At 30.6% G+C, this 13,650-nt stretch overlaps 1 protein-coding gene across 1 annotated transcript in view; it reads left to right on the top strand.

The window, feature by feature from the left end:
- LOC107892161 (sulfite oxidase) overlaps positions 1 to 13,650 on the top strand; it is a 36,852-nt gene that overhangs the window by 21,033 nt on the left and 2,169 nt on the right. The window contains exons 2-10 of the mRNA XM_016817168.2: positions 11,113 to 11,374; positions 11,678 to 11,793; positions 11,892 to 11,954; positions 12,135 to 12,171; positions 12,256 to 12,337; positions 12,610 to 12,728; positions 12,847 to 12,942; positions 13,102 to 13,212; positions 13,300 to 13,401. Coding sequence (XP_016672657.2) covers positions 11,300 to 11,374; positions 11,678 to 11,793; positions 11,892 to 11,954; positions 12,135 to 12,171; positions 12,256 to 12,337; positions 12,610 to 12,728; positions 12,847 to 12,942; positions 13,102 to 13,212; positions 13,300 to 13,401 — 801 coding nt within the window. The 5' untranslated portion in view covers positions 11,113 to 11,299. The remainder of the gene's footprint in view (positions 1 to 11,112; positions 11,375 to 11,677; positions 11,794 to 11,891; positions 11,955 to 12,134; positions 12,172 to 12,255; positions 12,338 to 12,609; positions 12,729 to 12,846; positions 12,943 to 13,101; positions 13,213 to 13,299; positions 13,402 to 13,650) is intronic.

Here is a 13,650-nt window from a genome sequence, read left to right as displayed (position 1 = left end):
AGTCATTTGTTGACGATGACCATATTAATCATTAAGAAGACAATGGTGACAATGAGATAAAATGGGATTGTATTGAATGAACGAATTTAACTCAAAGGAATTAAGGATACCATATAAGGGTAACACATACACGACGAGGTCATTGGACAAAGCAGTTGAATGAATTGCTTCCGTAAAGCGTATACAATAAGGAGTTTTCAATCATGGTATTTCTTGTGGACTGACTCCGTAATTAAGTAAATTACAAATTATTGGAAAGATACTTTTGGACATAATTTCAATTAATAGAATCTAATTGTATATGTCTGATTGGTAACTCCGCTAGATCAACAAAAGCTCGATCGGACTGCATTTGAATCAAAAAAAATTTTACAACTTTGGAAATAATTTAATTGAGTCGACTTCTTCAATGTGGAATTAAATTAGACAGTCGTGAGAATTGTTAAACTAGAGAATTTGATTTAAGATTTTTTTTGGAAAATCTAAGTGTTTTTGGGAAAATTAATTTTTATCAAGTAAAATTATATTAATCAAAATAATTAAAATTAATATGATATTTTTGGAAATTAATTATTCAAGTTAGACAATTGGCCTAATAGGTAATTGAACTTGAAAATTGGATCTGAGATCGAAATTTGGGCCCGAGAATCCAAAACCAAGATCGAGACCCAAAAATTGATCAAAACGAGTATGGTATGTGAAATTGGGTAAACAGTCCAATTGATGGTTAAATCGGATCAGTCGGGTTGTCACTGGCCCAAACCGAACTGACAATAGCTGAACAAGCTTAGGTGCCGTGAGGGTGTCGCACCTGCAATGGCATCTTCGGGCACGGCGGTGCCGGCAACTACGATGGCTACATTCCAGTGGCTGGCGGGTGGTCCTTCGATGGTTGAGTAATGGAGGAATTACACTCCTACTGAGACTTTACCAGATAATTTGGTTTCAAATTAACTATTCCAAAACTAATATTATTTTAATAGTTTTACTATTAAATTTAATTTAATACTTATCATAATAGTATTTTATTAATTTAATATTAAAGTGGTTATCTTAATATTAAATTAAATTAAATATTTATTTTGTAGATGAATATTTTATTCATTTAATCACATTTAATATTTAATTTAATTTAATCTTAATAAGTATTATATTAAATTAATATTAAAGTAATTAAATTTAATCATAGTTGAACTCTCTAATCTCTCCCTATATAAAAAGAGCCTTTGGTCATTATTTTTCACACATTGAATTCAAGAGAAAGTTGTAGGGAGAAAATTCTCTTAAGAAATTGTTTTAGAAGATTTCTAAAGATATTTTCTTATTTACAAGTTGACCCAAAGTTTAGAGAAATTGTGAAATTACCCCACTAGTAATTTTGTGGAAAATTTTCTTATTCAAAGCGAACCCACACTCGCCAGACGTGAGCTTGAGAATAGCGGAGAAGACTATTCAATCGAAGCGTTCATTCTAAATGAATCGAAAATGTACAATTTTGATTAAGTGTTTATTACTTTAGATATCATAACTAAGTTCTTGTTTTTAGAAGAATTTTTAAAATTATAATTTTTCCTTAAATCTATTTTCCGCTACATTTTTCAAATCCGATTTTCCAACACGAACCGGATAAGGGGTGTTACAAACAACACCTTATAATTACCATAAAATATCAACCAGTCTCAAGAAAAGGTGAGGTCTACTTGGATTTTCCTTGTGGCTAAGGCTTCCTCAAAGACGAAGTATCATCACTTCACATCACACTAGCTAAGTATATATTCATCTTTTAGTTTACTTACCAATTAACATTGTTATTTTCTCATGCATATTCTTCTCATCTAACATGTACACAAAGTAAAGGGGAATTCACAGAGCTCTTACAAATTCTCTCAAATTTTAAAAAGAGACCAAACTTTTTTTCTCATATTCAATCAATGACTTTTTATTTGCTCTTGTTAGTTCCAGCTTTTTCAACAATTTCTTTAAAAAAAAACATATATAACAATATAATTAATCACCACATCAAGGTAGATAGCATGTAGTATAATAACAGCTACACTTTAAACATGAATGCGTACTTAATCCATGATTTTCTCACCTCTCTTTTTCGATACTTCATCAAGTAGGAACCTAGCTTTATCATTTGAGTGTTCAAAACGGTTAATTTGATTAATATCGAATTGAACTCCCATTAATCAAATTAATCAGAGTTTTAAAATTTTTAATTGTTAATCGAATTGAATTAATTTTGATTAATTTAGTTGGTTAACTGAATTTGTATATTTTTTTGTTCAAACAATTTTAGGCTATGAAAAAAATACAAAGCCAATGTAATGTTCTTTTTCTTTGTTTTTAATTCAGGGGAGTTTAGAAACAAGACAATTTTATTAGAAGAAAAATATTTGTTATACTATCAGTGGAGTTTTTAGATTTCACAAGTAGGATGAAGATGATAATAAGTGCCCTATAGAGGTATAGTAAAATATTTAAAAAAAAGACACATGACAATTTTTTAAAGTTTCTTGTGGATTTAAAAAAAATACATTATGGATATACTAAATATTAACCCTTTATTAAAATTTTATTTTGTTCAATTTTATTTACCATATATACAAGGGTCATTTTTTTACTTTTGCTAAATTTTTATTTTTATTTTATTTTTCTTAATATTTTTGGTCGATCATATGAATATTTATAAGTTCATTAGTTTTTATATATTGGGATTTTATAATATATATTGCACTTATCTATAATATATCATAGATATATAATATATATTATTAATTTCAATTAATTTAATTAATTATCCAATTTCGAACTAAATTAACCAATAAATAAAATTTCAAAAAACTTTTAATCGACCTTTAAAATAAATTTGATAGTCAATCGGTTAACCAAACTATTTTGATGGTTAACCTTTAATCGAAATTTGCACACCTTATTTACCACCAAAAAATCCTTCAGCTCTACTCTCCTTTTAATAGGCAATGCACACTTGTTGAGATTGATGGTAAAATTTTGCTAAGGTCATTAATGAAATCTCAAGGTGATGGTGTGGAAATGGGATGGTTTCAACAAAGTTTTCTTTTTCTTTGTCTTGGTCAAATGAAGGAGATGAAAGAAGATTAAAGAGTGTTATCTTTTCTTCTATAATACTTCTCTTAATTTCCCACTAACACTTAATCTAAGGCTAAGATTAATCCTCATTCCATTAACAATGATCTAATGGCTATTAATTAATCTCTAAAATTTCTAATTTCCTTTTAATCGTAATTATAATATATATACATTTAATTAATGTCTTTTTTACCCCTCACTAATGCTTATTCATAAAATTTAATCTATGGTCATTTCCAAAATTCTATGGTATAATACCCTTATAAGTCCTTCTATATTATGCAATTAAATGCTAGAAAATGACCACTCAAGTCCCTTAACTATTTCCACCATTTATCATCCAATTTCAAGGCACTATGTCATATTTGATTTCTTTTAAACCCGAAAATTAGGAACTGATTTGGAGGTTAGGTTGAAAGAGACCATAAACTGGTGGAAGTCAGGAAAAGTTAGAAATGAAATGGAGCATGGTTGAGAACCAAGTCTATTTCGATTAGATTAAAACTAGACAGTCTCTTAGCGGGAGACGAAATGATTACGGATGAACAGTTGATATGCGGTTAGGGACTGCCTATAAAACGTTATAAATAGCTGAGAAATGAATCCTCAGACAAATTTCTCTCAGTCTGTTTCATTTTTTTCTCTTCTTCATCTTCCATGGTATTGGAAAGCTCTGTATGGAGCGATGATCGTGAGGATTAAGTTGAAGAGTAGAGAAACCAGTAAACTGGTAAGGCTCTAAGCCCTTCAGTATACATGAGACTTAGAAAACAAAGCCAAGAGTATCCAAAAACCATTTTTAAGGGTTTTGCATGTTTATGGAAAGTTTGAGGTTTTAAAGTGAAAGCACTGGGTGCAACCCAAGATTTGGTTGTTTTGCTTAGCTTCCAAGATAATGGAAGTTCTGACGATCGAAAAAGCTACGCTGACAAGGCAAAGAGGCATCAGGTGAGTTTATGTACTCGAACCTAGAACCGTCAAAGTTTGACGCATGCTTTCATAAGTTTATTTGTATCCACCATTTTATTTTAATATGTATGAATAAGGGAAATCAAGAGAGGATCTAAAAAAAGTTAGGAATGGGAACATGGGATGATTCTGTTAGATACCACCATATAGTATTACTGAGTGCAAACCGTGATGTGCGAAGCTCCAGACCTTGTAGAGGGGCCACTTCAGTGTTTGAGCATCAAGACATAGGATGGTGAAATGGAGGAATGGATGGAACAAAATGGGATGAGCAAATAGGAAACTTTATGGCTAGGCCATGGAACTGATCAGAGGCTAAATGCCTACAATGAGTAAGATAGCTGAAAAATGCTATGGCATCAAAACTGAAATGAGTAAGAACATAGCTAAAAGACGCTATGGCGTCATGGTAAACAAGACTAAGATCATAGTTGGACTATGACATCCTGGTAGTCCGTCGGGATAATAAACACGGGGAATATAAGGTATAAGACCATAGTTGGACTATAGCAACCCAGGTAGTCCGTCGGGACGATAAACACAGGTGATATTTTGTAAGACCATAGTTGAAAGACATTATGGTATCAAAAAATGATTTAACAACAGAAAGAGTAAGACCATAGTTGGAAGATGCTATGGCATCAAATATAGTCCGATGGGACATTAAAAATGGGATAGTCTGAAAGGACTTTAAACACGGGAATGCAGAAGTGAAGAGTCAGTCGGGACCATGAAAACTAATGGAGTCCACCATGACATTAAACATGGAGTATTTAATGGGACGTTTAGTCAAGCGGACTCCAGTAGTTAATGGACAACCAGTTGATGGGAAAAAGGGGTTGAGAAAAAATAGAAGTATGGATAAATGATAGTCAAGCAACAGGTCAAAGGCATCCGCCAGTGAATGTGAACTTAATAAAAATGAGAAAAGACTACAGGAAAAGTAATCGTGTAAGACAACAAGGTATAAGGATGATAATCAAGAGGTAAGTGAAGTACTAATGGTGCTTAATATCCAAACGTACTAGAAATGGTTTATCCAAGGATCGCGTATAAAATCTGCCATTAAGGAACGTCGGGGGCGTTCAGAGAAATCGCATAGACTAGTGGCGTATCATATATACACCGGTTAGCCCCTTAAAAAGGGAAGGGTGGTTAGAACCCATTAGCAAAAGTTAATATACAGGACGAAAAAAGTGTTTCTCAAGACTATTCCTTTTAAGAAGAAAACCGGTAAGGCAGTGTCAGTCAAAAGGCTAGAAATATGGCGAGTAAAAGAATCAGTGGGATCAAATAATCACTCAGTGTTAGTGGTTAAGTGTTTTAGACCAAAGTGGTCTGTAGTAGAAGGTTATGCTATGCCTAAAGTAAAGGTAATGCAAGTTAGGCGGATCATAAAGAAATAATCCAGCCATGTTTTAAAGTAAGACTTGGTCCTCTAGAGTGGCATGGAACCTTGTTAGTCATACTGATAGAAGGAAGGTGATTATGTCATACAAGGTTAAAATGAGGACGAATTCCACCACAGACTAAATAGAGTGGGAATATTTACCAAGAACCTTTAGAAGGGTAAGTAGGAATGCCGCATTTACACGGAGAAATAGTAGGAAGAAGAAAACCCACGATGGTGGTAAGTGGAATGAAGAAAATAGGTAAGGGAAAGGGTAGAGTTTGTTGGGATAATGAGACATTCAAGGGAACTATCAAGGCTGATCAAAGGTTGGTAGAGTGACCATAAGGAAAACGCTCATCAATTCATCCATCAGTGGATAAGAGCGAAATCAGGGTCGAGTCCATTTTAGCAGTTTAAGAGAAATGATTCAAATGACCAGGGAGTTGTTATGTTTATTATTATTTATTTATTGAAAGCCTAACAAGATGGGGAATGCATGTGAACAAGGAAACTCACTAAGTTCATTCGAACTTACAAACGATTAACTTGTGAATGTAGGGTTCACAGAACAAGGAACTCAATGGAGGACCGAGCTAGATCGTGATGAGACAAGAGGCATTGAAGAAAAATGTCATGCACATAAGATAGGGGTCACCTTTAGGAACTTGGCCAAGTGAGGCGATTATATTGTAATTTTTTAGTTTCCGTGAAGTTCGTAATGTAGACAGTAAACTTTATCTAAAATTTAGACTGGTTGTATGATTATTTATTAGGCAATATAGTATGATTATCGTAGTGAAATTTTAGTACAAGTGATAGACCAGTTTAGTTGTGATGCCCGTACCCAGATCCGGCATTCGGGTCGGGTAGGGGTGTTAGTATTCATGCTTCGGATAGTGCCATTATTGACATCAAAATTTTGAGGATGCTACAATTCAAGCTTCTTTGCTAATAGTGCATTTAGAGATTCACCTAAATTTCGAATAGCCAACTCCACAAAAAAGATTGCATTGAGAACCTTGGAGTTGGCATTAACTAGTTTCTCTTTATCACTATTTCAAGTTACTTCAAATTTAGGAGTTTTTACACCATTGACAACATCAACTGAAGGCTCTCTTCCAATCAAGATTGTATGACAAGCTTTTTCATCCATGGACTTTATAATAACACTCATCTTTGCCTTCAAGTAGGTATAGTTTGTGTCATCTGACATGGGGGGTTTAAAAACTGATAAACCCTCCATCTCTATAGCAAATCAATAATATGATCACCATGTAGTACTCCAAGTGTCTAGCTCTTATACTAATTGTTAGATTCATTAATTTTTTCCGTTAGATATTTATTCAATTGCAATTGGATAAAGTTATTACTAACTATAAAAATAGAGATGGATATAGAAATTTATTCACGTAGTTCAAAAACTTTTTATACCTGCAGGTCTTACCTAAAAAGTAATTCAACGTAAAGTCAACAAGTACAAGCTTTGGTTTAAGTTCAACTCACTTGCCAAGTTGCAACCTAGCTCGTATGTTTTGAACCCTCCCTCTAAGTCTTTTCCCTGAAAGTTTAGATGTAAACTAATAAAATAATTCATTTTACTTAAATAATTTTGTACTATAAATCAGTTCATCAATGAATAAGCGATCTTTGTCTCTCATATGATGATCTAAACAAGCCGTCTATTTATAAGCATAAAATAACTTGTTCAATTACAATCAATGTGAATATATAATTCCACAAAAGTAGCTTCTAAATAAGTCTTTAATAAAGAGTATAATAGTAGAGATCTTCTCGTAATAAAACACCTTGAAGATTAAATATCTTATTTATAGGAACTTCAATCACATTGAAAATCTTAATCTCACCCTTACTTTACTTGATTCTTTCTCAAGTTATATTTAGTATTGGGCTATTAGAAATCCTCATATATCACCAATTGAAAGTCTAATTAATTTTGGCCAAAACATGTTAATAAGATAAGTTACAATAATCTGCTAGTCTTTAGGTTGCAACAGGCATTGCATCTAACAACTGTAATCGGCACTAAGAATGAGGATGGTGAGAAATTTTCAATAGGTTAGGCAAATTAAATATAGACTTTATCACTAAAAAGTCAATAAATTATGGGTTAAACACTTAACTCAAGTATCTTTTTTCCTTTCAATGAAAATTAGATTAAAGAAAACAAAGTAATTAGATGACATGTGAATTTCTTATTCTAATTTGGTTTCTCTTTTCTTTTTCTTGATATTGTTGCATTGTTGCATCTTACAAATTTTAAGAAAGTCACCAATATTGCCATTGATTATTTGCTTACAATACAAATGTATAAAGAGTAAATTAGTTTTTTTAAGGGAGATTAATTTACATATTTTGAAATGTACAAAAATCAAAAGAGTATTTGCACAGTTTAATATAGATATTTTTTTGAATAATTTTATTATAGTTTTTATCATATCTTCTCTTTTTTTGATATAATGTCTAGAACTACTTATAACCCCTTCTCAACCTATAAATAGAAGGATAATATGCTTCAGCGCACTTGAACCCACGTCGTCCTACATTGACAATAATACCCATATTAATTAAGCTAAGACTCAATTGACTATGATAGATATATATTTAAAAATATTTTAAATCTCAAAATAAGCTCAAATAATTTTACCCATTATTCAAAACTCAAAGCAAACCAATACCTCAATTTCAAATAACAGTATTCCTCAAACCCAAATCCATTAAATAATAATAATAAAATGACTAAATGATTAATAATAAAACTTTTCGAAAAGTGATTTAAAAAGTGTTTTTAAAAACAGTAGTTTAAGACTTCAACTATTTAATATTGCATTATTACTATAAAATATATTGTGAAAAGATAAAGAGTTGGACATAATGTTATAAAATAAAAGAATAAGTAGATTTAAATGATATTTAAATTTATTAATATTATAATATATGAAATATCATTTTTAAATATATTTAAAAAATTCATATAATTATTTTTTTAAAATTTTATTTTAATATATAAATCATATTTTTTACATTAAAATTACAAGTAAATATGACTCAAATACAAAGTACTGTTTTTTATTTTCATGTCTTTATTATTACCACAATACAATGGTAGTATTATTTCAATATAATAAATATAAGTTATTATATAGGCTTCAAGGTGTAAAAAGCCCCCAAACTTTCTTAAAAAAAGTAATTAAGCTCCTTTTTTTTTCCCACTCAATTAGGTACTTGAACTTTTAAAAATGCATAAAAACGACCCTTAAACTTTTTCAAAAAAAGCCATTAAGCCTCTGCTTTTTTTTTTCACTCAATTGGGAACTTGAACTTTCAAAATGCATCAACAATGCCCTCAAACTTTTTCAATAAAAGCCATTAAACCCCTGCTTTTTTTTGCACTTAATTGGATACTTAAACTTTCAAAATGAATCAAAAAGGCCCTCAAATTTTTTTCAAAAAAAGCAATTAAGCCCTTACTTTTTTTTTGGGCACTCAATTGGGTACTTGATCTGTCAAATTGTTGATCTATCAAAATTTATCAAAAAGGCCCTTTGACCGTCAACTTTAACAGTTGATCATTAAAGTTAATTGCCCTTAATTTTTTTAGTTAAAACCATTCCATGTCACAACTACTACGTGACATGTGACAAAAAATTATAAAAAATAAAAATCAATAAAAGTTATAAAAATTATTAAATTTTAATAAAAATATAAAAATATTTGAAATTTTCTAAAAATTAGAAAAAAATATAAAATGCATCAAAAAAGCCCTTCAACCATTAACTTTAACTGTTAATCGTTCAAGTTAACAACCTCCAATTTTCTTTTCCAGTTAAAACCATCACGTGTCACAACACAACATGACATGTGGCGAAAAATGATAAAAATAAAAACCAATAAAAATTATAGAAAAATTATAAAATGCTTCTTTTTGTATAGTAATTTTTATATTTTTTTACGAATTTTATATTTCTTTACATATTTTATAATTTTCTTAAAACTTTATAAAACTTTATAATTTTTTTCTATATTTTTTATATTTTATAAATTTTTAAGATTTTTATAAAATTTTAATTTTTTATGATTTTTATAATTTTTTCTAATTTATAATAAGTTTTAAATATTATTTTATATTTTTTATTAAAATTTAATAATTTTTATAATTTTTATTTATTTGTATCAATTTTTGCCACATGTCACGCTATGATTATGACACGTGGTGGCTTTAACTGAAAAAAATTAGGAGCGGTTAACTTTAATGGTCAACTATTAAAATTAATTGTGAAAGCGCCTTTTTGATGCATTTTGACAGTTCAAGCACCCAATTGAGTGAAAAAAAAGGTCTTAATTGTTTTTTTGAAAAATTTTGAGGGCATTTTTTATGCATTTTAAAAGTTTAAGTACCTAATTGAGTGCAAAAAAAATACAGGAACATAATTACTTTTTTTCAAAAAAGTTTGAAGATTTTTTACACCCTTAATTCAAAAATATATAAAAAAATAATTTACATAACCATTGTTAACAAATATAAATGTTAAATAATTTTTAAAATTAATATAATATTATTTATTTATAAAAAAAATATATTTATATTTATAATTAACATAAATGAGGATATAAAAATTGACATTGAACTTAAGTTAAAAAGAAATAGTTTGAAAAGTTGATTTAATTTAAAAAGCTGATTATTTAGCATTTGTTATTAGTGAAAAAGCTAATTTAAGTGGGTTGTGAACGTGAAGGCCTAGTGTCAGCCTTTGTTAATTGACAAGCTTTGTGGCTATAGTCACAATAAGATTCACATTCGATTCCCCACGTTCCATTCTCAAATATGGACATACTTCAATTAAAAATATTATTATTTACACTTAAAATAAATTTAGAAATAAAAAGGTTTAAAAGTAAAACAATTTTATTATTTCAATCAAAATTTTATATAATTATTTTATAAATATATTTTTAAGTAAATACTTTTCACCCAAGTAGTATAATATATTATTTATTATTCTAATTTAATCGATTATTTGAGCATAAAACTTGATAAAACTCCATAAATTCTTCATATCTTTCCACCGTTTTAGTGTGAAAATAGTAAGAATTAAAAGATTTGCGAAGTTGGTATAAAAAAACTTGTAAAGTTTAGTCTTTATATTTTTCTAAAATTTTTTATTATTTTATTTTTATAAATTTAATCTTTTTTTCATATTTTAAAATTTGAATTCAATTATTAATATTATTATTTTTTTGTTAAATTTGGTTTCATTACAATGTTATTTTATTAATTACATGGTTATTAGATGATTTTTTTTATTTTAAAACATCACATAGATAAACTCAATAATTTTAACAGTTAAATTTAAATATTAAAATATGAAAAATTAGAAAAATTGAAATTTTGAAAAATAATATAAGAATTAAATTCCAAAATTTCTAAAAATATAAATTGCTAAGATAAAAAACTTTGTGGCTATCGTCGTCAACTATGTGGATTCCATGAAGACTTGTAAACTAAACACCACAAAGCCAACCCATAAAATAGATTTTGTCTCCATTGTTGGCGTTTTTATAAAATAAAAAAAAATCAAAGATTTTATCTTTATCGTTGAAGTGGGTCCTACTTGCAGATGGACGGTGAATGATTGCCCTCTTCCCTATGTAATGGTAGCCTCGTCATCACCAAACCATTCGTTGGAACTTAACTAAAAAGCCGACACACACCTACGCAGTCTCTTCCTCTAGTTTTTTCATCGCCGGTTCAACTTTGATAGCTTCAGTTTTTGAGTTTTTCAGGGAACCCTAGAAGAAGGGGAAATGCCAGGAATAAAGGGACCCTCTGATTATTCACAAGAACCCCCACGCCATCCTTCTCTTCAAATCAACTCCAAGGCAAGTTTTTTTTTTTTTGCTGTTTAATCACTCTCTTTATTGAATTTCATTTGTTTTTATGTCGATTTTATTTATAGAAAGGACTTTTGATGTGTATTGATATTAAGCAGTGAAAAAGAATAGGTATTTTGGTTCCTAGTAAACTTGATTCATTGTATAATATTTTATGGTGATTGATTTAATTTCATTAAAGAAAAAGGGTATCCAAATTGCTAATAAAGATGTTTCTTTGCCTATTGAATACGTGTTCATTGATCGGACTTTCAATGAGTAATCCACTTGGTATTGGCATCTTTGATGTAGGTGCCCTTCAATGCCGAGCCGCCGCGTTCTGCTTTAGCTTCCTCTTATGTGACTCCTGTTGATTTGTTCTACAAGAGAAATCATGGACCAATCCCCGTAGTCGATGACATAGAGAGGTTATAGACTCTGTCATGCTAACTGTTATTAGAACTTTTTAAACTTGTTTGTCTTGATGGGAATCCTCACTGACTTCCGGGCTTGTTTTGGACTGCAGATATTGTGTTGATATATGCGGTTTAATTGGAACTCCAAAAAAGCTGTATATGAGAGATGTAAGGTGAGTGATGAGCATTGCCAATTGCAATCCAAGAAACTAACTGTATGTTTTAGGAATTTCTGATAATTAATCCTGCATGAATACAGTTCATTTTATTCTCTAGTTTCTTTTCTGATTATATTCTTCAATATGTTAGTCTGTTTTCCGAACAATGTTTTGAGAATTTTCAATGACTAACAGGATGCTGCCAAAATACGATGTCACCGCCACTTTACAGGTAAGTTTCGTTCAACATATGTGATGCTGATAGCACTGAGATTGTTGTGTTTGTTCACTGATTTGCCTTATATGTTTTATTCAGTGTGCAGGTAATAGGAGGACAGCCATGAGCAAAACTAGAAAAGTGAGAGGAGTAGGCTGGGATGTTTCTGCTATAGGGAATGGTTTGTTTTCTCAATCTCCAATTTGCAATAGTTTTTCAAACTTATATTTCATGTGTGTGTGCATAGGTAGACATGCTTATAGGCATTTTCGCTGTTCACACACTTGTTGGTGTACAAAATCATGGATGAATCAACTTATTTCTTTCGGCTTTCTATTGATTTCACCCTCAAATCTATGTATCTTATCATACTGTTCTGTTAATTTAGTTTTCATAATCACATTTGAAATGACCTTTGAAAATATCCTGTTTATCATCTTTCTGACCTTACAGCTGTCTGGGGTGGTGCCAAATTGGCTGATGTACTTGAACTCATTGGGATACCAAAGTTGACATGTAGCACTCAGTCTGGTGGAAAACACGTAGAATTTGTGAGCATTGATAAGTGTAAGGTAGTAAGCTGCCCGATTGAATTTCATTGTCAACTTTTCTGCCGTTCAATGACTTTTTTTCCTGTCAATTGGAGAACATCACTTCATAATCTGCCTTTTGTTTTCAAAATAAATGTAGGAGGAGAATGGGGGCCCGTACAAGGCATCGATTCCACTTAGTCAAGCCACTAACCCTGAAGCAGATGTTTTACTTGCTTATGAGATGAATGGAGAGGTAAGAAAGTTGCTCTCATCATATCATATTCTTTTCTATAGTATGCATTTGCTTGGACTTCATCAACGTTTCTTTTTCTCACCGTGATGAATGGTTTTTGGGAGCATAATGTCTCAGTTTGTTTCTAACATGAGGAAGTGTCTTGTTATCATGCTAAAGCCTCTCAACAGGGATCATGGTTATCCATTGAGAGTAATTGTGCCAGGTGTTATAGGTGCACGTTCTGTCAAGTGGCTTGATTCTATCTACATAATAGCTGAAGAATGCCAGGTAGAAGAGAGGTTTCACCTTTATATTAAACCAATGTTATCATTTTCCGTATTGTTATATGATCGAGTTCCTTTTACTACCTCCTAGGGCTTCTTCATGCAAAAAGATTACAAGATGTTTCCGCCCTCTGTTGATTGGGATAACATCAATTGGTCTACAAGGAGGCCACAAATGGATTTCCCAGTTCAGGTGTTACTTGATTTTGATTTGATTAGTCTAATCTTATATGTATATTGCACGTGAATAGCTTCAAGGAAGGGTATTTAACACCTTTAGTCTAAGTTTTCTAGTAAGCCCTTTTGATTAGGCACATGCCTGGTGCACCTAGGTATGCTTTTTTGTAAGGCGATAAGCACTAAAAAAAAGCCTGCTTGATTGAATTGCACTTTAGTTTCTTTTATTTTTCACTGTTTTCATTTGATATGCATTTACTAGTAA

This window comes from Gossypium hirsutum, chromosome D09, assembly GCF_007990345.1.
Source record: "Gossypium hirsutum isolate 1008001.06 chromosome D09, Gossypium_hirsutum_v2.1, whole genome shotgun sequence".
NCBI classification, from domain to species: domain Eukaryota; kingdom Viridiplantae; phylum Streptophyta; class Magnoliopsida; order Malvales; family Malvaceae; genus Gossypium; species Gossypium hirsutum.
This window is presented reverse-complemented; position numbering and strand designations above follow the sequence as displayed.